The sequence below is a fragment of the Cervus elaphus genome, chromosome 26 (genome assembly GCF_910594005.1).
Source record: "Cervus elaphus chromosome 26, mCerEla1.1, whole genome shotgun sequence".
NCBI classification, from domain to species: domain Eukaryota; kingdom Metazoa; phylum Chordata; class Mammalia; order Artiodactyla; family Cervidae; genus Cervus; species Cervus elaphus.
In genome coordinates this window covers 18693044-18715246 of record NC_057840.1, presented here as the reverse complement: position 1 = coordinate 18715246, position 22203 = coordinate 18693044, and the positions used below count along the sequence as shown (strand labels likewise).

At 35.1% G+C, this 22203-nt stretch overlaps 1 protein-coding gene across 11 annotated transcripts in view; it reads right to left on the bottom strand.

The window, feature by feature from the left end:
* EYA4 (EYA transcriptional coactivator and phosphatase 4) overlaps window positions 1-22203 on the bottom strand; it is a 306307-nt gene that overhangs the window by 153143 nt on the left and 130961 nt on the right. For all 11 annotated transcript variants that reach the window (XM_043888021.1, XM_043888020.1, XM_043888023.1 and 8 more), the window contains exon 3: window positions 15-64. In XM_043888021.1, coding sequence (XP_043743956.1) covers window positions 15-64 — 50 coding nt within the window. The remainder of the gene's footprint in view (window positions 1-14; window positions 65-22203) is intronic.

Here is a 22203-nt window from a genome sequence, read left to right as displayed (position 1 = left end):
CTGTTTTACTGTACCTGGAATTCTGGGGTTCGGGAACATCTGATTCTGTGCACGTTTTCTTTACCTGTAAGAAAAGATTACTAGTTAGTCTCATATGAAAAAAGAACTTCCTCATTCAGTTTCACACACTTGCTAAACTTAAAGTGGATACAGCTCTACTCACCAGGATCTCTATAAAATACTCCCCACATTTTACAGCAGCAGCATGCAGTATTAAATAGTGTATTTCATTATTATCCCATGAACAGCTGCCAAAGGCACTTCCCTAGACTCCATTAGTATGTAAAATGTTCAGTTAAAATAGCTTGGGACTTGCTTAAGCAGGAACAAAGAAACCAAAGAACCAGGTTTCCCACTTAGGAATTGGAAAGCCATACTGCTCTCAATTCACTAGGAAATGTTTTTCCAATTGATACTGCTTCTGTCTCCTACTAAAGTGCACAATAATAAACACCAGGTTCTGGGGGCAAAGCATAAGTGTTAGCTAAACCATTCATATATTAATTTTCATTTTCTCAATCCAGTGGCTGTATGTTTTATATATTTCTCAGCATATCAATTAAGCTTCGGCATTGCTCACAGACTTCTCATATATACTTGAAGTATACTTTGCAGACTATATTTCAACTTTGTGGCTTTTAACCCACACAAGGTAAAGAATGAGCAAAAAAAAAAACCTTTTACTTTTAGGATATGCTATCCAATTCTGGTCAAAAGTCTGTGGTATATCCTCTAAAATAAGGTAAAGCACACATCCATTGCCTTTCACAATTTAACCTCAAGCACAGATACTATGTTTGACTATCATGGTTTTAATGGGTATATTATATGCAAAGTAAAGGCCATTTCAAAAATTTCTTAGTTAATATGGAATGTAAACAAGATACATTAATTACCAAGTATATAGTTATATAGTCTGGGTGTTTACATTCCCATGATCTATTTATGCAGCCTATAGAATCCAAGGCACTTTAACTTGTAATATGCAGCTTGGAAGCGAAAAAAAGTCTACTGAATATATACCGTGAACATACAACATGAGTGTGAGTTGCAATACAAGTGGTATTTCTTAAGAGTAAGTTTTGAATTTTAAAGATACAGCATTTTCTTTCTAGCTCACAAATACTTTTAATTATTCCTAGAGATGTTTCCACTATTGTTCTCTAAAGCTAACTTCCATCAGTGTCCTTTTGTTAAATATTATGAATAATGACATCCCAGCCAGTCTAACATATGATTTCTATACAGATAAGTTCTTGAACTCCACGTTTTACATCACAGTTGTATCTGGAGTATAACATCTTATTAGTTCTCCAAAGTTGCAATTTTTTTCTTAGTGATGTCTTGACTCTTAGTGAAATGAAGTCTTATTTCCTTCCTCTTCTCAGAAGAATGCGTTAAAAAAAAAAAAAAAAAAGCCTACACTTTCAAATATTGGTGTTTCTGCTTTCAATTCTAGGTCTAGATATTTTATAATCAGGGAAATCAATTATTTGCTTGGTTAACTTGATTAAGTACTCTCTTCTGCATCTGGAGTATACATCCACACAGTATGAAAATAAAACTGATCAGCAAAGAGATTATCATCCTTACCCTATTATGTAACATCCTCTATGCTCTCAGTACAGAGCTCAACACCATGAGATGGAACGGTGAAGAAATATTTTTGAGTAATTAGTTAAAAAAAAAACAAAGAAAGAAAAAGGAACACCTTTCTTAAAAAAAAAAAAAAGGTAACTGTAAAATCCACTATGAAACCCATGAAAGCCTTATGTCCATGAACAATTCCAAGAAAAACAAGAACTAAAAGGGAAGGATATGCTATTAAAACCCTCTTTCCCACTGGTTCTTCCCTATGATTCATCACCAGAAATTATATTAATTGCCCAATGAATATGTAGAAATCACATTGAAGTGAATGTTAGTTTCTGAAAGACAATGATAACTTGACTTTGGGACTAACTAAAGAAGCTCCAGATCACACAAGCAAACTAGAAAGACATTCTCAAGCAAGAGTTAGATGAGATAACCTTCCTGTGGTTACTATAAAACACTGATGAAAGAAATCAAAGAGGACACAAATAGATGGAGAAATATACCGTGTTCATGGATTGGAAGAATCAATATTGTGAAAATGAGTATACTAGCCAAAGCAATCTATAGATTCAATGCAATCCCTATCAAGCTACCAACGGTATTCTTCACAGAACTAGAACAAATAATTTCACAATTTGTATGGAAATACAAAAAATCTTGAATAGCCAAAGCAATCTTGAGAAAGAAGAATGGAACTGGAGGAATCAACCTGCCTGACTTCAGGCTCTACTACAAAGCCACAGTCATCAAGACAGTAAGGTACTGGCACAAAGACAGAAATATAGATCAATGGAACAAAATAGAAAGCCCAGAGATAAATCAACATACCTATGGACACCTTATCTTCAACAAAGGAGGCAAGACTATACAATGGGAAAAAGACAACCTCTTTAACAAGTGGCGCTGGGAAAACTGGTCAACCACTTGTAAAAGAACGAAACTAGAACACTTTCTAACACCATACATAAAAACACAAAGTTTTTAAAGAAATATTTAATACCAATGGCTTTACAAAACATCTTTATTTAAATAACTAACCAGAAAGTTAGTATTACTTTAATTTATTCTCAATGTATTACTTGTAATACCAGAAAACACATCTACTGATTACTTACTATCTAGTATGCACAGTCCTAGTTGTTATGGTTGTTCTTTAGTCACTAAGTCATGTCTGACTGTTTTGTGACCCTATGGACTGCAACCCTACAGGCTCCTCTTTCCATGGGATTTTAGAGGCAAGAATACTAAAGTGGGTAGCCATGCCCTTCTTCAGGGGATCTTCCTGACCCAGGGATCACAGTCCCATCTCTCATCTCCTATACTGCAAGTGGCTTCTTTACCACTGAGCCACCAAGGAAACTCAATGATTAATAAGTATGTGATGAAAGACTGAAGTAGATATATTCTTTTAGATATTTTTAGAGTTTTGCACTCTTCAAAGTAATTCTTTTTATAGGCTTTATTAATTTGTTCATGGTCAAATGAGGGAAGAATAATATTTAGGATACCATGACTACTACAGGAGGGTCTATACAGTGTTATCCACATTCAGAGGACAATCTACTCCAGCTAAAGGAAGATAAGGATGGCAACAAAGGATGTGATTTCTGAGCTAAGTTTTAACATGTTATTGACCGTTTTGCAGAAACTAATGCCTATGGCCATAATATGAAAAAAAGTAAATGTGAAAGTTGCTTAGTCATGTCCAACTCTTTGTGACCCCATGGACTATACAGTCCATGGAATTCTCCAGGCCAGAATACTGGAATGGGTAGCCTTTCCCTTCTCCAGGGGATCTTCCCAACCCAGGGATAGAACCCAGGTCTCTCGCATTGCAGGTGGATTCTTTACCAGTTGAACCACAAGGGAAGCCCATGTGTCTCCAGTCAATAATGTGTTAAAGGACATAGGTTTCAAAGACTAAATCTGGAAAAAGGTAGGTACTTCAACATCATGGGATTTGTCAGAGAAATCATATTATTAAGGCCTTATAAATGATGAAGAATTTGGAATTTAATATTTGGACAATGAAGACCATTGAAGGATTTTAAAAAACAGAGATGGTACATAAGACAGTGTAGAAGGGGCCAGGCTGAGGACTGAAAGACAGATAAGAATTTAATGTAACAAGAGAAAAAGTACACATTCCACAAAAGCAGACACTGTATTGATGGTGTATGTCACTAATCCCTAGCTTTGAACAGATGCTCCTTGCTTTGGTCTGAATGCTTGTGCTCCTTCAGAATTCATTTGCAAAATCCTAACCCTAACCCTCCAAATTAGGAAGTGAGCTGTTTGAGAGGTGCTTAGATACTTAAAATGAAGGCTTTCCAAATGCTATTAACGCTCTTAAGAAAGAGACTCCACAGAGCTTCCTATCCCTTCTACCATGTGAGGAAACAACGAGAAGTCACTGGCTTTGAATCAGGAGGTGGGCTGTCATCACATAAAACCATGCTGGAGCCACCATCTTGGACTTTCCAGCCTCCAGAACTAAGAGGAACAAATATCTGTTGTTTATAAACTACATGAAATATCTCATTATAGCATCCCAAATGGATTAAGACAGTCCCCAAATACTAGTTCAGTAAGTGAATCATTCAGTCTATCAATGAGAGATGATGAAGACCTAAATTAAGACAGGAGCTATGAGGAGAGTTGAGAAAATGTTTTTGATAGACATTTCAAAGACAAAAATGGCAGCATATTGTTACTGACTAAAACAAAGTATAAAAGAGAGTATGATCTGAATAAACACCATTGCTGACTCAATGGACATGAATCTGAGCAAACTCTGGGAGATAGTAAAGGACAGGGAATCCTGACATGCTGCAGTCTATGAAGTCAAAAAGAGTCAAACACAACTCAGCGACTGAACAACAACATGATGTGATTTTTTTAATCTGTCCTTGAAAAAACTTTGGTAATAACAAAGATCAAAAATGTTAACTTATGACTTCATTAAAATACTTCAAAACTCTATCTTTGTTTTGAGTTGATCAACAAAAGTTAGATAAATTATTAAGAAACTTATTTTGCAAATCCTGATTATGCAGAGCCATTAATCATGACCCTAGGAGCTCCAATCATGAAGAAAATTAAAAACAGAACTACCATGTGGTCCTGCAATCCCACTCTGAGAAATATACGCAGAAAAAAAAGTTAATTCGAAAGATGCATGCACCTTTATGTTCACAGCAGCACTGTTCACCATAGCCAAAACATGAAAACAACCTAAATGTCCATCAACAGATGAATGGATAAGGAAGACATGTACATATATACAAGAGAATACTACTCAGCCATAAAAAAAGAGTGAAATAATGCCATTTGCCCTTTCTTGGATCACAGTCTTGTCATAGTGAAGGGGCTTGCATAACTCAATGAAGCTATGAGCCATGCCAATTAGGGCCACTCAACATGGACGGTCATAGCAAAGTCTGGGAAACAGTTGTTTGAGCAAACTCTGGGAGATTGTAGAGGGGAGAGCAGCCTAGCGTGCTGCAGTCCATGAGGTTGCAAAGAGTCAGATGTGACTTAGTGACTTAACCACAACAAAAACTCCATTTGTAGCAACATGGATATAACTAGAGATTATCATACTAAGTGAAGTCAAGTCAGAAAGAGAAAGGCAAGTGTCCCACCTAGGGTACAAAAAAAGAGAAAGACAATACCATATGATGTTACTTATATGTGGAACTAAAATATGGACCAAATGAACCTATCTACAAAGAAAAACAAATTCATACACATGGAGAACAGACTTGTTGGCAAGGGTGGGGGTGGATAGGGAGCAGGATGGACTGGGAGTTTGGGGCTGGCAGATGCAAACTATTACATTTAGAATGGATAAACAACAAGGTCTTCCTGTATAGCACAGGGGACTATATTCAATATCCTGTGATAAACCATAATGGAAAAGAATACAAAAAAGGAACATATATATGTGTATAACTGAGTCACTCTACTGTACAGCAGAGATGGACACAACACACTGTATCAAACTACAATAAAAAATAAATTAATAAAAATAAAATTTAAAAAACTTATCTCAGTATCTTCATCACAGAATTAGAAGCCAAACAGACAGTTTTACCTAAATTTAAACACACTGTCCAATTTGAGAGATCAATACTTCATTAAATGGTGACTGCTGAGATATACACACTATTAATAAAAGACTACTCTTACAAAATACATAGAATTTTGTCTTTAATGACCACTAATTTAGTTTCAAATTTATTTTGAATAAAGTTGAAAACAAGCAGGCCAAGAAACGAGACAGAATTTCATGCCCATAATTTAAATCCAAATCTCAGATTTTATAAGACACAGTAGGAAGTGAACAAAAGAATACGCCAAGAGAAAAAAGACAAATAATGTTAAATGCACCTAATTGATGGCAAAAATGTGAATTTTAACCCTACCTAATGTTATAAAAGTACATGCAAAAATCAAAGTAAGATGAAAAATACTTAAAAGTTTAACTATTTCAAGGATATAACTATTAGTATGTAATGAAGGTACAAATATCAAACGCTGAAATTTTTGAATGAATGAACCACAGCTGAAATATTTGAGTGTTTATTATATGCTGGACAATGCTTAGGTAGTTACTAATTTTTACCCCAAGTCACAGATGATAATACTGAGAAATAGAAAAGATTAATCTGCAAGCAAGTTATGTAGTAAATTTCAAATCCAGATCTCTGAGGGCCTTTTAACCAGTAAATGTTAAAAACCTAAAATTCATAAACACATAAACTATATTGTTTAAAATGAAGATCAGAACATTTTGATATTAAAAGTTCAATTTGTATTATACCATACTAATGATAATTGCTGCCATCTATCAAGCAAGTATTCTTTCAGCCGGTATTGGACTATTGTTGCTGTTGTTTAGTCTACTCATGGGATTTCCCAGGCAAGAATCCTGGAGTGAGTTGCCATTTCCTTCTCCAGGGGTCTTTCCAATTTAGGAATCAAACCTGCATGTGCCATTTAATCTATGAAGACAAGCATGATGCCTGAAATTCTCCTGTTAAAAATGAGAAAGCTAAGGCTCAAACAGGTTAAAAACCTAGCAATGTCTCACAGCTAACAGAGAATTAGAACCGAATGCTATATAGCAAGCCTTTCTCTCTTATGTTCCATTTGCCAGTTGGTTTTACTAGGTTGTTTTAAAATTAAGAGTTGAAACTAACAATCTGTGGAAAATTTTTGAAGGAGATCCTACTAGTTACTTCCTGTGATATATCAACCATTAAGTGAATCTTTTAAATTGGATAATGGAAGTAACCAGTTTTTAACCAAGCAATAGTAACATGTAAAGTCCATAAGCAAAGTGAGATGGAATTTTGAGCAAATGATCCAAATACCTTTCATGCCCACCACCACCACCATTAACATCCTAACAAGAGCAAAGATAGTGTAATATAAAAAACAATCTCTGCTTTGCTGTTGTTGTTGCTCTTGTACATCGGAAGCATCAGGATTCATTCATTCAAAAGGCTTTACTGAATTTCTTGGGGTATACGAGGTACCATTCTAGGCATGGAGATGAACTAGACCTGAACAGTCCAGCAAAGTTACCCCTTGCCACATGTGGCTATTTAGAACTTGACATCTGGTTAGTCTAAATTGATATCTGCTGTAAGTATAAAAGGCACAGGGGATTTAAGACTCAGTATGTTAAAAAAGAGAAAATATTTCAACATATTTATATAATATTGACATATAACAATATTATATAGATAAGTGAAATGAAATTTAGGTATATTCTGTTATAAACATTTCCTTTTATTTTATTAACAAAGCTAAAATCACAAGTGGCTCAGACTATACTTTTGCTGAACAGCACTGCCTTAGACCAACAAAACCTGCCTGCATGGATCATGCATCCTAGTTGAGGATATATACAATAAAAAAAGTAAGCAGATAAGCAAAGAATATAATGTCAACAGCAGAGATTGCCAAGAGGAAATAAAGCAGAACAAGGAGGTAGAAAAGACTGGTCAACAACATTACATTAGCTAGACAATTATAAAAAAACTGATGTTTCTTTTTCATAAAACTATTCATTCTTCAAATCTTTAGGCTGACATGAACAATATAAACTGTACTTTTTAAACAATTATAAAGAATGTGAGATCTGGTATTGAAATAATGAATACTTTCACTATCTGGAAAATATACATAGAAAATATAATTTCTAGGATATTTTGCATTATAAAAATTGTGTTCAATTATAAAGATCGCCTTGAAGTTTTTCACATTTTCTAGCCACTAGATACTTTGAGAGGCTTATAATCTTTTGAGGAAAACAGAATTAGCTCATAAAAAAAAAACTGCAAAAAAAAGTTTCTTTTATCCAATCCACCATCTTCTAAAAAAGCTGGAACCAATTATCCCAATTATTTTGTACTTAATCTTGCTGTTTATAAATCCTGAAACATTAAAGATTAAAAAAATGTAAAGGATGGAATAATGGAAAAAGACATTTTGAAAGAGTTCTTTTGTAACTTTATTTTATTTTGAAATGAACTTTAACAATAAGGCCTTAGAACATACTATACAATGATAGTAAAAGATCAATTTGAAGCTATAAATTCAAAATAAAAACTTTAGAAATAAAAGTTTTCTGGTGTAAAGAGTAACATACAAATTCCTATAGGTGGTATGTAAGACAGTCTTTATTTCTTCACTGAACCATATAGAAATCTAATATAGATTTGAATGCATTATTGTTTAAGGAAAAGAATGGATAAAAATAGATATAAAAATAAAATTTGTTCCTTCAGTGCAAATTGATTGTAGATTATCACATGAAATACTCTTTGTAAATACAGAAAGTGATACAGAATTACTGTCAACAATAATTGTCAGCTTTGATTCTATTTCAAACGTGAATATTACAAAATATGAATCTGACTCATAAATAATATGTATACAAATACTGTAGTGTATCAATGCCTAGAGTTTTGTATTAATACATACTTTATAAAATGTATTTTATGATTAGGTTAGATAAATTATTATAAATTATTGCTGAGAAAGCAGAATGGGAACCTAACTTTAGTTACCATTAGGTTTTGATTTAGTAAAATAAAAGAGAGAGACCTACTGAGATATAAATTTTTATGTGCCATTTTTTCCATATTTTCTAATAGAATTTGGCCATATTTGAATTTTAAATTACATATCAGAATTTAAAGGTTTTTCTTTTAATCACTGCAGCTTTATTCTAGAAATGTAAATTACCCTCTCATTTAATACATCTCCATTAGCTGATTCTTTTTAACACATTTAATTTTTTTCAATTAGCTGAACCAAACTTAGAATTCAATATGCTTCCACCCAGATCATCCTATTCTCTAATTAATAGCATTAAATAAACTACGTCTTTTTCTATCTTACTTCAGAAGGCACACAATAACATAGTTAAAAAAATATAAAAGTAGGTATATAAATTAACTTTAAAATCGAGTCAAAGTAATAAAAATTGGCATATTCAAGTAAATATATGTTTTTGCACTGAGGCTTTTGTCAAAAATTATTCTAATTTTTATTTACTTAGCGTAATGAAAGAAAATATACGTTCATTTTTTACATATAATATTTACAAGTTAATACTACTTTAAAATTTAGCACAGGATATACCCTTTAATGTGATAACCTATGATTACTTGGGCATCCAAGTAGTACAATTTATATTGAGAAGATCAGCACAGAATTGCTACTTTACTAGCCCCACACAGATAAAATTTACACCTTCTAAACTATCTTCAATGGAAATGTCTCCACATTTCTCAGGAAGATCTATTTTACATTTTAAAGGTATGTTACAATGGAGTACTTGACTTCTAAAAAAAAAAAGCATTAAAAAAAATCTTTGGAACACAAAGTTTGTCACACAGAACTTTAAAAAAGATAGATCTGTTTCAATATGCCCACACAAATTTGAGAAGTTTTGCAAAAAAATGTAAATACCATGTCACCAAATGGTGCTCAAAAAATGAAAGTTTTGTAGACAGACTTTGTAAAAATCTAATCACTAAATAAGCCAATAAAAACCATTTTTATAAAGTGTCATTCTTCCTTAGAAACAAAAATCCTGTGACTCTATAATTCACACATTTCTGAAATTCTCATGGGGTTAGGGAAGTTTCCTTACTCCTCCCTTGTCTTAGTATATTCCTCCTCAGTATCTGCATCACTGCTTACCTGAGCTTCTCCCTGCAACACCAAGCAAGGGTTTCCAAAACCCCAAGCTCCCACTTGTTTATAAAAACAGTGAGAGAACTCTGCTGCATAACCTGAAGTCTGCATCTACTTCAGTCTACAGAAAAATTCTTTAATGGATATTCATAGACAAAACATTAAGATACAACTGAATATTCTATCATTAGATGCAACAGTAAACAAAATAAACACATACACCTATAATAGTAGTGTTAGAGGGTTAATAAAAACAAATCCACCCCAAAAAACCTGAAGTGAAATTATTTTACCCCTCTAGTATTGGACTGTCATGGCAATCTTACTTGATTTCTGGCCTTTAATGCAGGAAACTTCCAGGACTCAGGTTCAGGGGAGGGAGGTTATATAAAATTACACACTGGGGAGGAATTATGTTTTAAAGGTAAAAAATCCTATAGGCTATAACTCTTCATCAACTACAACTGTCACAATAGGGTTCAAATTATTTGAGAGTTCATTGCAAGGTTGGATATATTTAAAAAGCAACTTAGTAACAATGACTCAGGGAAACAAAGCATAATTATTCATGTACAGTGTATATGTATTAAATCAAATGTCAAACTACATGAGCTTTTAAAATTCTGGAGTACATTTTCTCCTTAGTTATGCCATAGTCTCTTGTCACCTGCCATAAACTCCAAATATACTGTATATATATTCAGCAAAATTTCAACCTCTTTCTAACAGTATGTTTTTTCATTATTACCCACCAGGGACTATATCAAAAGTAACACAGTACTTAAAATGCCACAAAAGGAACCATAAGATGCCTTAACATATCACATTACAACCACATGAATGTTGGTTCCCTCCTAAGTCTGGAAATGAGACTAGATTGCTATAATACTTAGCATAAATATAAACAGACAAGTGTTAAAATGATTTCCTCAAAAATATGTGCTATAGACTCCTGAGAGATATTTACCTATACACATTGGTCTTTTTATACTTTTGAACACGTATCTTTGCAGTCTTGGGTGTCTCAAGACAGATAACTATTAAAACAACAAAAAGGAAAACAGAACATGCAATTCTAAACTAAGAACTAAATACTCAGTGAGCATAACGTTAATTTGGTAGAATCCACTGCAGTTAAATTCGAATTGCTGACTCTACTATACACGTTCTCACTGAACCAGTAAAGAATAAATCCACCCATTTTAAATATGAAAATCTTTAGATTTCCCTCCATTCAAGTGAAGATTGATGAATTCACACCAACAACGCTTTAAAAATAATCTTATGAACTGATCTTATTCCCCTAAACAGAGAAATCTTGCTAATGTTTTCAACAACGATTTTTATATCTTTGTTTTCTTTGCCTTTTTTAGATATTGGAATGTTTTGGCCACAAGGTTAAGAAAAACTTCCCCATTTATCATGACCTGCCAAGCACAACTGGCCCCTAGAAAACACAGTCCTCTACCACTTAACAAATTCAGCTCATCTTAGTCATGAAACTTCAAAAGAACTTGGCCACAGGCATAGGTTAACTATCATTTGTTTTAAAGCATAAATATCAATCACTGTGTAACATACTCTAGTGCACCTAGTATCATTCGTCTATTAGGTACAATGATAACTAACCTTTTCAATTTGAACAATACTCAACATAGAGATAGTCTGGTTTATTAATATATAATTGTTGAATTTTAGTAAAAATTTCTGTTAAAATCTCTTAAATTTGAATACATATATATACATTTAAAAAAATATTTTCAACAAACATTTTAAAACCTAATGCGCTCAAAGGTATCACAATAACAGGTAAGGAAAACTGAGAAAGTCTTTAAAAACAAATTGATAGGTAGAATGTAAACAATAAAATGTTAAAGGCAATTTTAAATTGAACAACATATACCTGAAGATGAATTTGCATATGATATTAATATTTCTGGTACAACATATTGATTAATAAGTATAAACATACAGCTACATTTTCAAGTTTTGTAAATTTTAAATTGTTTATCTTCCATTAAAATAACAATTTTTAAAGAGAAAATCCTGTGGTGTTGGCATCAAGTTCTTTATTTTTAAAATTAAACTATGCACAATAAGCAAAAATGTATCTGTACCACACTGCATTTTACTTTGGTTTTTAAATGATATTTAGATTTTGAAATTTAAAAGCATCATTTTGAGTTTCAAAATCCAAAGTACTTTTATATTAAATCTATTCTGCATAACCATTGCTATAAATCATCTTTCCTCAGGTTTTAATCCGAAAATGAAATTCTTCATTAGCAGAGTTAATAAAACACAGATTGTGGCATAATTTACACTCTAAAAAAACACAAGTTATGTGATTTCTATTTTAATAGATTTTCTGTCAAATTAAAGTAACATTCTGAATTACCTGCAAGCTAAGGGCAAAAGACAAAACAGTTTCATGTGAAACACATTTCACACTACAAATATGTGGTCAGAAAAAATAGTCCCATTAACCATGTAACTCAGGTAAAAACTAAGCAATTTATCATAAATATTTTTAAGTGTACAAGTTGATTCTTTACAGGGAAGTGAAATTTAGTCAGGTTATTTCAAAATTTCTGTGGTCCTAAATACTTGGTTATCATAAAGAATGAAGTACCCTCTGTAGTCTCAATGTAAAATAGATCCCCAGAGTGGTTAAACTCAAGGGTTAAAGAGTAAAGGAATTACAGATTAGGTTTATCTGTCGTGAAGGTTTCATTCCCGGTAAACCGGATAAATAATTGAAATATACTTACAATTTTTTCCTCTTTGACCTCAATTAAAATGGCTTTCTGAGAGCAGGTTCTAAAGACAATTTATCCTGGTTTTCTCAATACACACTTATGAAGTCATCTGGTTTTTGTATTTCTCCAACAGCTGTGTTACCTTCAAAATTGGTTTATAGTATTTCCCCAAAGCAAAATGCGAGACAGCCCTTGACACACACAACCACCTTCCTTCTGCGGGTGGCTGAGTTCAAAAAGGCAGATCATACAATTTCAAAAATTCTGACAACAATAATTTATAAAGAACTTCGAGGAGGAAAGGGAGAAATCAAAGGGATTTAAAAAATTGGCCTCTCTTTCTCTCTCTTTCCTCTCTTCTTCCCTCTCCTCCCCCTCTCCCTAAGAAGTTATAACACAACACATCATATGATTATTCGTATTTGCTTTTGTTGTCAGTTTGATAATATTTTAGTAGTTTAGGAAAAGTTAGGTGAAAGAACAAACAAACAGGCAAAAAGTGAAATAAGGTGGTACAACATCATTATTCAATTACACGGGATTCCAGAAAACAGTAACCGCAAGTCAGGAAAGGAGGAAACTGGACAGTGCTGACTGATGCTCAGTAGACCCTGGAAATCAACCTGGAAAACTTATTGGCTGTGATAATTCATCCTCCCTTTCTTCAAACAGGTTCCCTAAACAATCTAACTCTGGCAGTAAATCAGTTTTCACAGACACTTAGAATTAGAAGACATGTTCTCCTCCTGAATTATGTTTTTCTCACAAGAAAATAAAACAGTACCAATAGAGCAAACCCTTCCTCAGTCGTCTTGAATGAAAGAAATCTTTAAGATACTGCAATTACTGGGACAATGCACCCACAGCTTGGTTCCTTGATGCAGCAAACACACCAATTCACAACCTTTCTTCATGAGATTAAAAGATTTATATATATGTATATATAAAAGTAATTTAACCCAAAGCATTCCAAAGGCTTCCACCTCAAGGTTTTAAATCAAAGCAAGTGTTCAAGTGCATATTCACATAAAGGTAAAAAACCAATTGTAAACCTAAGGTATTGTTATGAAGTTAAAATTAAACTTAAGATCATAGTTTTTGGGGAAAAAAGTTCCATAAATGGAGGAAAATATTTGTTTTCACAGAAAATATAATATGCTTATTGAGATGACTACATCTGAAACCTAATGAAAAAATCCAATTCAGCACAAGATTTGAAAACAAAAATTATCCAGAAAAAAAAGCCTTTCATTTAGCTGGTATTAATTTTTAAAATCCTACATCATGCATCTTATTAAAAGGGAAAAATCCCTCAACGTCAACTACTACAGTTTTCTAAGGAGCACTAATCTGTTAATTATCAGTTATTTTATCACCTGCATTTGTTCTTAGCATTAACATAAATTATAGTAGTAATTTAATTTTGAACTAAAATTCAAAATTAGTGAATTTTATTAAGTAAAGACAAAAGGTATTTAACAACTTCAGCATGGACCGACTAGGGATTTTCTCTATAATGACCTACTCACTCAAATTTTATGTACATATTTCTTCTATCATCCTTGTGCTGAAACTGAGAAAAAACCAAACTTATTTTACCTAATACTATTTGCTGAGATAGAACTGCCTATACTTCAAGGACTTACCACATAACACAATAATTATAATGCCTCAATCAAAAGCTAAATACAACTTACCTCATTCAAAGTCCAAAAACCTGAAGCTAATTCCAGTCTTATTTGAAAGTTTTGTGTGTGCGTGCATGTGTGTGAAGTTCAACAGCCAATAAATTCCATTTTCCAGTGAGGGCAGAATGAAACCTGGTTCAAGGATTATAGAACAGTCTGCAGTTTATAGTCTCGAACCAACATCCAGGTAGCTTTAAAAACACCTTGCTCTGTCATGAACCTCTGGGCTCCAGAAACAGTGCATTTATTTAGGTTAAGCAGGAGATCTGGAGAGTAAACACTCTTGGCTCTGACCAATGGCTTTCTGCGCCTTTCTGTTTATAGTAAGATGACTTGCCTGACTTGCCGTCAGAGGTCACCCCCATCAACAGCTCCCGTCTTTCACTGGGATCTAAAGTATTTATCCTGACTCCTAGGCTGTCAAAATCTGTTGTCATGGGGACACATTCATAACCCATTGGGGTATCTACTTGAAGAGTTTAAATCCCTGCATTAAATTTTCTAAAAGCAAATGTTACTTGAGTTTCTTTTAAAGTGAAACATTTCTGCAGAAGAAATACTTCATGGCAAGTTAAGAATTGGTACATACACATTTAAATAAGGACTGGTATTCTTTTAAAGTCCCGTCTAGCTTTTTATGGTTTTTGTTCTTTTTTTTGGATGAGGCAGAAGGCTTTTAAGATTTCACTTTCACTATTACATCTCTCCAACAAGCACAAAGTTTTCTTCTTCCCCTAAGCACACATATGTGCATGCTGACAAAGTGGAAAGATAATTATAGGCATTTTAATTTCATCCATCTTTAGTGTAGTTTTATTTGAGGTACAGGAAGGAGTGAACACAATTAAAAGTGCTCACAGCAGTTATCATTTTATGTAAAATATTTTCTAAAAGAAAACCCTTTGCGTTTTCAAAACAGAGATGTGTTAAACTATAAGAAATGAACAGGAAACAGAAGAGTTAAATTCAAGAGATAAGGCTGGTGCAAATAAGTCTGTTCTCTGACACCGAGGTTCCCTTTCTTTCTAATGGTTTATAGTAAAAAAAGAATTGTTTTCTTTCAAGTAAATAATGTTATGAACTTTCCACATCTATCCCTTTAAAAATATGTCTCACAGATCTCAAAAAGAAAAACAAAAGGCTAAGCTCATGTCATAAATTCCTCCTACAATATTTCAATTTAGCATTTACAGGCATTATGGGGATTACTGCCTCCAATTTGTCTACATAATTCTGGGATGGTTTCTTCTCCTTTCATTTTTCTTGGTCTCTAGTGTGGCTCTATGATACAGTAAGGCAAAGGTCTCCAAATGAAGACCAACAGCCAAGGATCCAATAGCTCATTCTCCGTAATTTGCAACACAAGTGTTTCTTGAAGTCATTTTCATTTCTGAAGGAGGAAGTGAGTGAAAAGCCACTACCTATTTTCAGGTCTGCGCTGCACTACAGAAACCTCAGCGTCTTTAGAACTGAAGACGGCGCTGTCTCCCCAGAGTGCTGGGCATGGATGCTGCTGCTGAGAAACTAGCTAAGGGTCTACATCCCACCAGCAGTGGATATTTAGCCAGGGTTTTGATGCCACTACAATACTTCTTTGACAGAGGGCTGCCTCGTTCTATTAGAGTTAATCAAATGTGTTGATCAATTATTTTAGAGATCCTATTTTTGACAGATTCAGTTCCTTGATCTTAATATGGTTAGAATCACTAAAACGCAATGTCTTCTTTGCAGCCAAACTGTCTTAAGTAGTTAGAGCTTCTTTTTTTTTATTTTATTTTATTGAAGTATAGTTGATTTACAGTGTTGTGTTAATATCTTCCATAAAGCAAGGTGACTAGGCTATACATATATGTGTGTATATATATGTAATTTTTCATATCCTTTCCCATTATGGCTTGTCACAAAATACTGAATATAATTTCCCATGCTATACAATAGGATCTTACTGTTTATCTGTCCTATTAATTTATATAATAGTTTTGCCTCTACTTAGAGCTTCTTGAGTATTGTAGTACACATCAGAGTTTTTAAGTTCAACAGAATATGCTTTTGAATTGGCTACTTTTTTTAGGGATTATAAGTTATTCAATATTTCCTGAATTCTGAAGACCTCTAGAAACATTCACTGAAACAAAAATCTATGTCTCTTTTTATCACAACTGAGACCCAACAAACCATATCTAAAACTCTAAGGAGGGCAAAATAATTTCTTCATAAATTAAAGAAGGCTGCCTGGCTGATAATTTTCCCTCCCAATCTCAGGGGACGGGGTCGGAGGGGGAAGTGGAGAGAAGGCAATGAGCTACATGTGATGAAAACCCTGTAGATAAGGAAAATATAAACATGAAAATAAATGGCATTTGTAGTTTCAACTCTTAAAGAGCACAGATAACTACAATTTTTCTGATAAATATCACTATCTCGGCTTACATCAGGGCAACAAAGTGTTCCCAGAATCGTAAAAGTAAATGCAAACTTTTACTTTATATTGTTATACTTAAGGACGAAAATTACACTAATGGTTTTTTAAATAACATTTTATGGACAAAGATTGTTGGGATGTCCTTCTAGCCCCAGTGTACCACAATCAATTAATTATGTGACCAAACAAATAGATAAACTATTCTTTCTGAGCATTTGTTTCCCCACCTGTGAAATAAAGGTCTCTACCTCAGAGTATCAATGATATAGCACTTGTTTTTCAACGCAAACCACAAAATTGAATACTCCATTCACAAAACAGCAATTTACCCATAATTGCTTTCATTAGCCATGCCTAAAATCAGGCATTATATCTGTCAATCAGGGCTGCTAATTTTTATGACACAGACTCTAGGAACAAATGAGCTAATAAAATAGCCCAAATCAAAGGGAGTAGATGTTTTTAGAAGTCAGTAGAGCCTTATTATGAAGCCAAGTAAATGCTTGCTTTTCCTTATATATTAAAATACATACTAATAAAATTCATAAAATACTCACTGAAAACAAAATGGTTACCAAAAGGGAAAGGGGGGTGGGCTGCTGCTGCTAAGTCACTTCAGTCGTGCCCGACTCTGCGCGCCCCCCCAGACGGCAGCCCCCCAGGCTCCCCCGTCCCTGGGATTCTCCAGGCAAGAACACTGGAGTGGGTTGCCATTTAGGGATAAATGAGCAGGCTGGGATTTATAAATAATATAGATAACCAACAAGAACCTACTGTATGGCACAGGGAACTACACTCAATATTTTGTAATAACCTGTAAGGAGAAAGAATCTAAAAAAGAATCTCTCTGTATATATCACACATATACAATAAATATATATATATATATATATAAAACTGAATCTATGTGCTGTATACCTGAAGCTTACATGATATTAGAAATCAACTTTAATTAAAAAAATTTTTTTAAATACTGAAAATGGCACTTTGACATCCAAACCCTCTATTTAGTCCCTTCAGTTCTACCTTTCAGTGATATAAGTGGGGGCCTAACCACATTCTGATGAAAAGCAAAGCTATTACGAAGGGCTGGCTGTTGGTACATTCCAGTAGTGACTTGCCTGGTGTCCATACTCCAATGGTACTTGATAAATGCAAGCGTACCCTTTCAAGCAACATACAAAACAAGATTAAGTTTAGTCAATCATGACAACTCTAAGGTTCAGTAGAAATCACATATTTTTTTAAAAATCAAGATGATAAATGAGTTCCATGTTCGCTTGGATCGCTCACCCTCCATGGACTTCTGCACGGGGCAGGGGCATCCGGAACCGCTGCTCTTTCTCTGTTCCTTCTCTGCTCGGCGGCATCATCTCCTCTTTTGAGCACTGTCTAGTGATCTCTCAAGAACCCTCCATCTCCAGAGTTATAAAATACCTCCAGGCTCTTTTATAGCATTTCCTTCCATTTTTCATTATTGGCTTATTAGTTATAAGACAATTTTGGGAAAATTCTAAAGATTGATATTAAAAACTATGAAATAAGCAGAGCCAATATGACAGGACAAAAGATTACCAAAAGTTCAATTAAATAATTCTAACAACTGAAAAATCATGGAGTAGGGAGAGAAAAACAATTTTAAATTTCTGTGTGTACAAGAAGTTCCCAAATTGCTAGTCCGAAGAAAGGTCATATGGAATCAAAACTTAACAGCCTTACATAACTATAGCAGTCTTCTTAGCCAGGTTGTTGATGTGGTATCTATATTAGAATATAAGAAATATAAAATTTAAACCCTAAGAGCCTATTTTTAAATAAACATTGAGCAAATTAAGTCCATGACCTTGTGTAACAAATACCACATAGTAATCAATGCAGTAATTACAGTCACCATTTTTGTAACCTTCTTCCTTCTTTCTCTGATAAGGCCGACAAACTCAAATATACTGAGAGGCCAAGTGGGTAATGTGAAGGAGAGACGTGGACCAAGAAGACATGAGGCTACTAGCAAAACGCATGATCTGTCCCAAACCACTCAAATTTTATCTTGGGTTGGCCAAAAAGTTCATTTGGATTTTTCCATTACAATTTACAAAAAACCCAAATGGACTTTTTGACCAACCCAATATTTCCTTGCATCGAGTCCCAAGTCTTAAAACTATCTGTAGGTTGCAAATTCCCCAAGTTTTATCACCTATTAAGATCCATCCTCTTAAGTTCTAAACTCTCACTTTCTCCTAACTAACTTACATCTCTATGTGAATATCTCACAGCCGTATCAAACTTTAACATGTCCAGTATTACGCTTTATTACTTTTCCACCAAGCTTATCTTGACTGTCCCACATTTTCCATAGAAATAAATCCAGAAGCCAGAATCATGGGCTCCTCCTTTTCCTCAAACTCTATATCTAAACTCACGTGATTAGCAGGATTAGACCAACCTGAAGAGCAGACCTCAACCATGCCCCTCAGAGCACTAGACCAAATCAGCTAGAGAAATCCCAGAAACCTTCAAAGTCAATCAGGTGGTGTTATCCTTAAGTTTCTGTATCAACCTTTCTACCTCATCTACAGACACCAATGTGCCCCACAAGAGGAACTCTAGGACAATTCTGGCATGTACAACAACCTGGCCAGTGAGTTGAGTCTGGTCTGCATTCCAGGGCCAAGCTCATGTCACTGATCACATCAGCTAAAATCACAAACTTCATATCACTTCTAACTGGTATGTGTATGTCAGCCGCTCAGTCGTGTCTGACTCTTTGCGACCCCACAGACTGTAGCCTGTAAGGCTCCTCATCCATTGAATTCTTCAGGCTAGAATACTGGAGTGGGTTGCCATTGCCTTCTTCAGGGGATCTTCCCAACCCAGGGATCAAACCCAGGGCTCCCATACTACAGGCAGATTCTACCATCTGAGACACCAAGGAAGTCCTTCTAACTGGAGACAGAGATAATGTCCCACAGGGCACACATGAATAATTAGTTTGTTTCTCCTCCATGAAACTCCCCTGAGTGACCAAAGGGGGATTCATTTTAGATAGAGTTCCACATTTGATGATGTATGATCTATAATCCTTAAACATTCGAATGTCTCTTTTGACACCTCTAATATAAAAGTCTTCTAAATGGAAGTACATTTGATGGGACACGACAGTGGGACTGGCATCAGTGGGGAAGGCACAGGTGAATGGTACCTCCTATGTGGCTTCTAGGTCAGCTGGTAAAGCTTAAGGTTCCCAGTGCAGCTCCAATGGCTGAGTTTAGTCTTGTTTGGGTGACCAGTCAGTTTGATCTCCATTTGATCATACCACTAACCAGTGGCATTTATTTGCCCTATGAAATGAATGATTAACAGTTACGGGAATGACAAGGAAGACACTGAAAGGTGTCCAGAGGCTTTCTGAATGAGAGCTGAAGGGGCTGGGCCACATTCTGCTTTTGCTGATGGACTATTTGGTAAGGTTAAGGGAAATGGTGTGCCATTTCTATTATCTGAGTCACAGATGGGATGAGTTCAGAACCCCAACTGGCACCTATGGGGGAATGCTGCCTCTTCTTGCTGAAAGTTTCAAGCAGCAAAGTCATAGGAACTTGGAGTTCAAAAGAAGTCACTAAGGTTGCAGGGTTCCAAAGGTACTCGCCCATCTCTCTATGCAGTTCTTTCAGATTAGGAGAATCCTCAGATTTATTAGCATTCATCAGATTTATTAGCATTCACAGAATAAGCATCTAAATTCAGTAATGGAAGCTCCAACAATGATACACAGAATTGATCAAAAGGTCCCACTCACAAGGTCTCCTAGCTTCCTTCCCCCACTGCAAACCCAGCTCAAGACTTGTTCACTAAATTGAGGTACTCCCTCCCTCCAATGGATGGCTAAGATGGAGAACTGGGTACGTCTATCTCACATGGCCAGGAAAGCTTAAGTCTCTCTCCTCTCCAGAGTTTCCCAGAATATTATATATTTCTTACCCACCATTTGGATGGGTGCATTTTGGTCCTCCTTCAAGACAGCCTCACTCCTAACCATCTTTCTCCTTAAAGAAGCTGAAGTTGGGGTTCAGGGGGTGAAGGATCTAAGGGCGATGAGGAAAAGAACAGCCCCATGCTAGTAAACAAAGTACATTCATTTTCAGTTTTGATTGGTAGCTGGCTCAGAGCTTGGTCAAATGAACTTCTAATACCTTCAGTCCATGCAATGCTCTGTATTGGGCAGCAAGATCACCATCACTGACATCATCTATTTCTGCTTGGGGAACCTTCGGACTTAGTAGTTATAACAATTCTGATGTGGCAATGGTATTTGCTCCCTTTGGTTGACAAGGGTTTGATTTGCACAGCTGGGATTGTTTCAAGAAGTCCTTTTTAACCTAAGGTATTTATTTCCCTAGTATTATAACATATTTAACATTCTATCCCCATTTCAATATAAGAATTACAGGAATTTTCCAAGGCAAAGAGGACAAATACACGAAGTTGTCTAGATTTCTTTGGGTCAGTTTCTCATTTTCCAATAGATCATCTTTGGTAGAATTCCAGGGCAATGAGAAGAGCCCAAACAATGGTCAATACGGTTTTCCATTAAAGTTTTTTTTTGTTTGTTTCAGGGACAGGCCCTTACAACAGTCCAGCCACTGAAGGAACTCTAAGACCTTTCATTGCTATCTCCTAGTGAATCTAAGATTGGTATGACAGACAGCAGGAATGGCTAAGCCATAAAAGAGACCAACCACTGCTCTTCTTCCTTAACAACTATTATATATACACCAAGCACCTTCATCTTCCAAATGAACCAAAGTTCTAAACATTTGTTTAGTTTCCAACCATCATGATTTCAAACTTTCCTCCTTTCCTGCTTAGGGTGTGAAATTATAGCTGTTGTTGAGAGACGGTCAGAACCTTCCTCCAGACCAGGATGAATCACTGTATGACAAAATGGAGTGGTTTTGACATTGATTGGCAAGGAATTCCATGCCTGGAATACAGTTAGCAACGACCACGGTTCTTTTCAGACAGCTGACTTTGAACCTGCTTCTGGGTACTTACACTACAACTACATCCCCAACTTGTCCTCATTAACAGACAATAAATGATGAATGATTTATTCCCTAACTGATCAAATGAGTTGGTTAACATGTTCACTAACGAAACCCATGAATTCCCCTCAAATCCTATGAAATGAGATTCTCCTCATTCTTTCTCTTCCAGAAAGCCAGGTCTTTTTCAGCATCCTGTGATGGTTTAGTCACTAAGTTGTGTCCAACTCTTACAACCCCAAGGACTATGGCCTGCCAGGCTCCTCTGTTCATGGGATTTCCCAGGCAAGAATATTGGAGTGGGTTGCCATTTCCTTCTCCAGGGGATCTTTCCAACCCAGGGATCGAACCCGCTTCTCCTGCATTGCAAGCAGATTTTTTACAGCTGAGTCACCAGGGAAGCCCTTTCAGCATGCTATCCTCATGATAAAATTGCCAACGATTTTACCTTATTTACCTGCTAACAGGTTAACATGTCA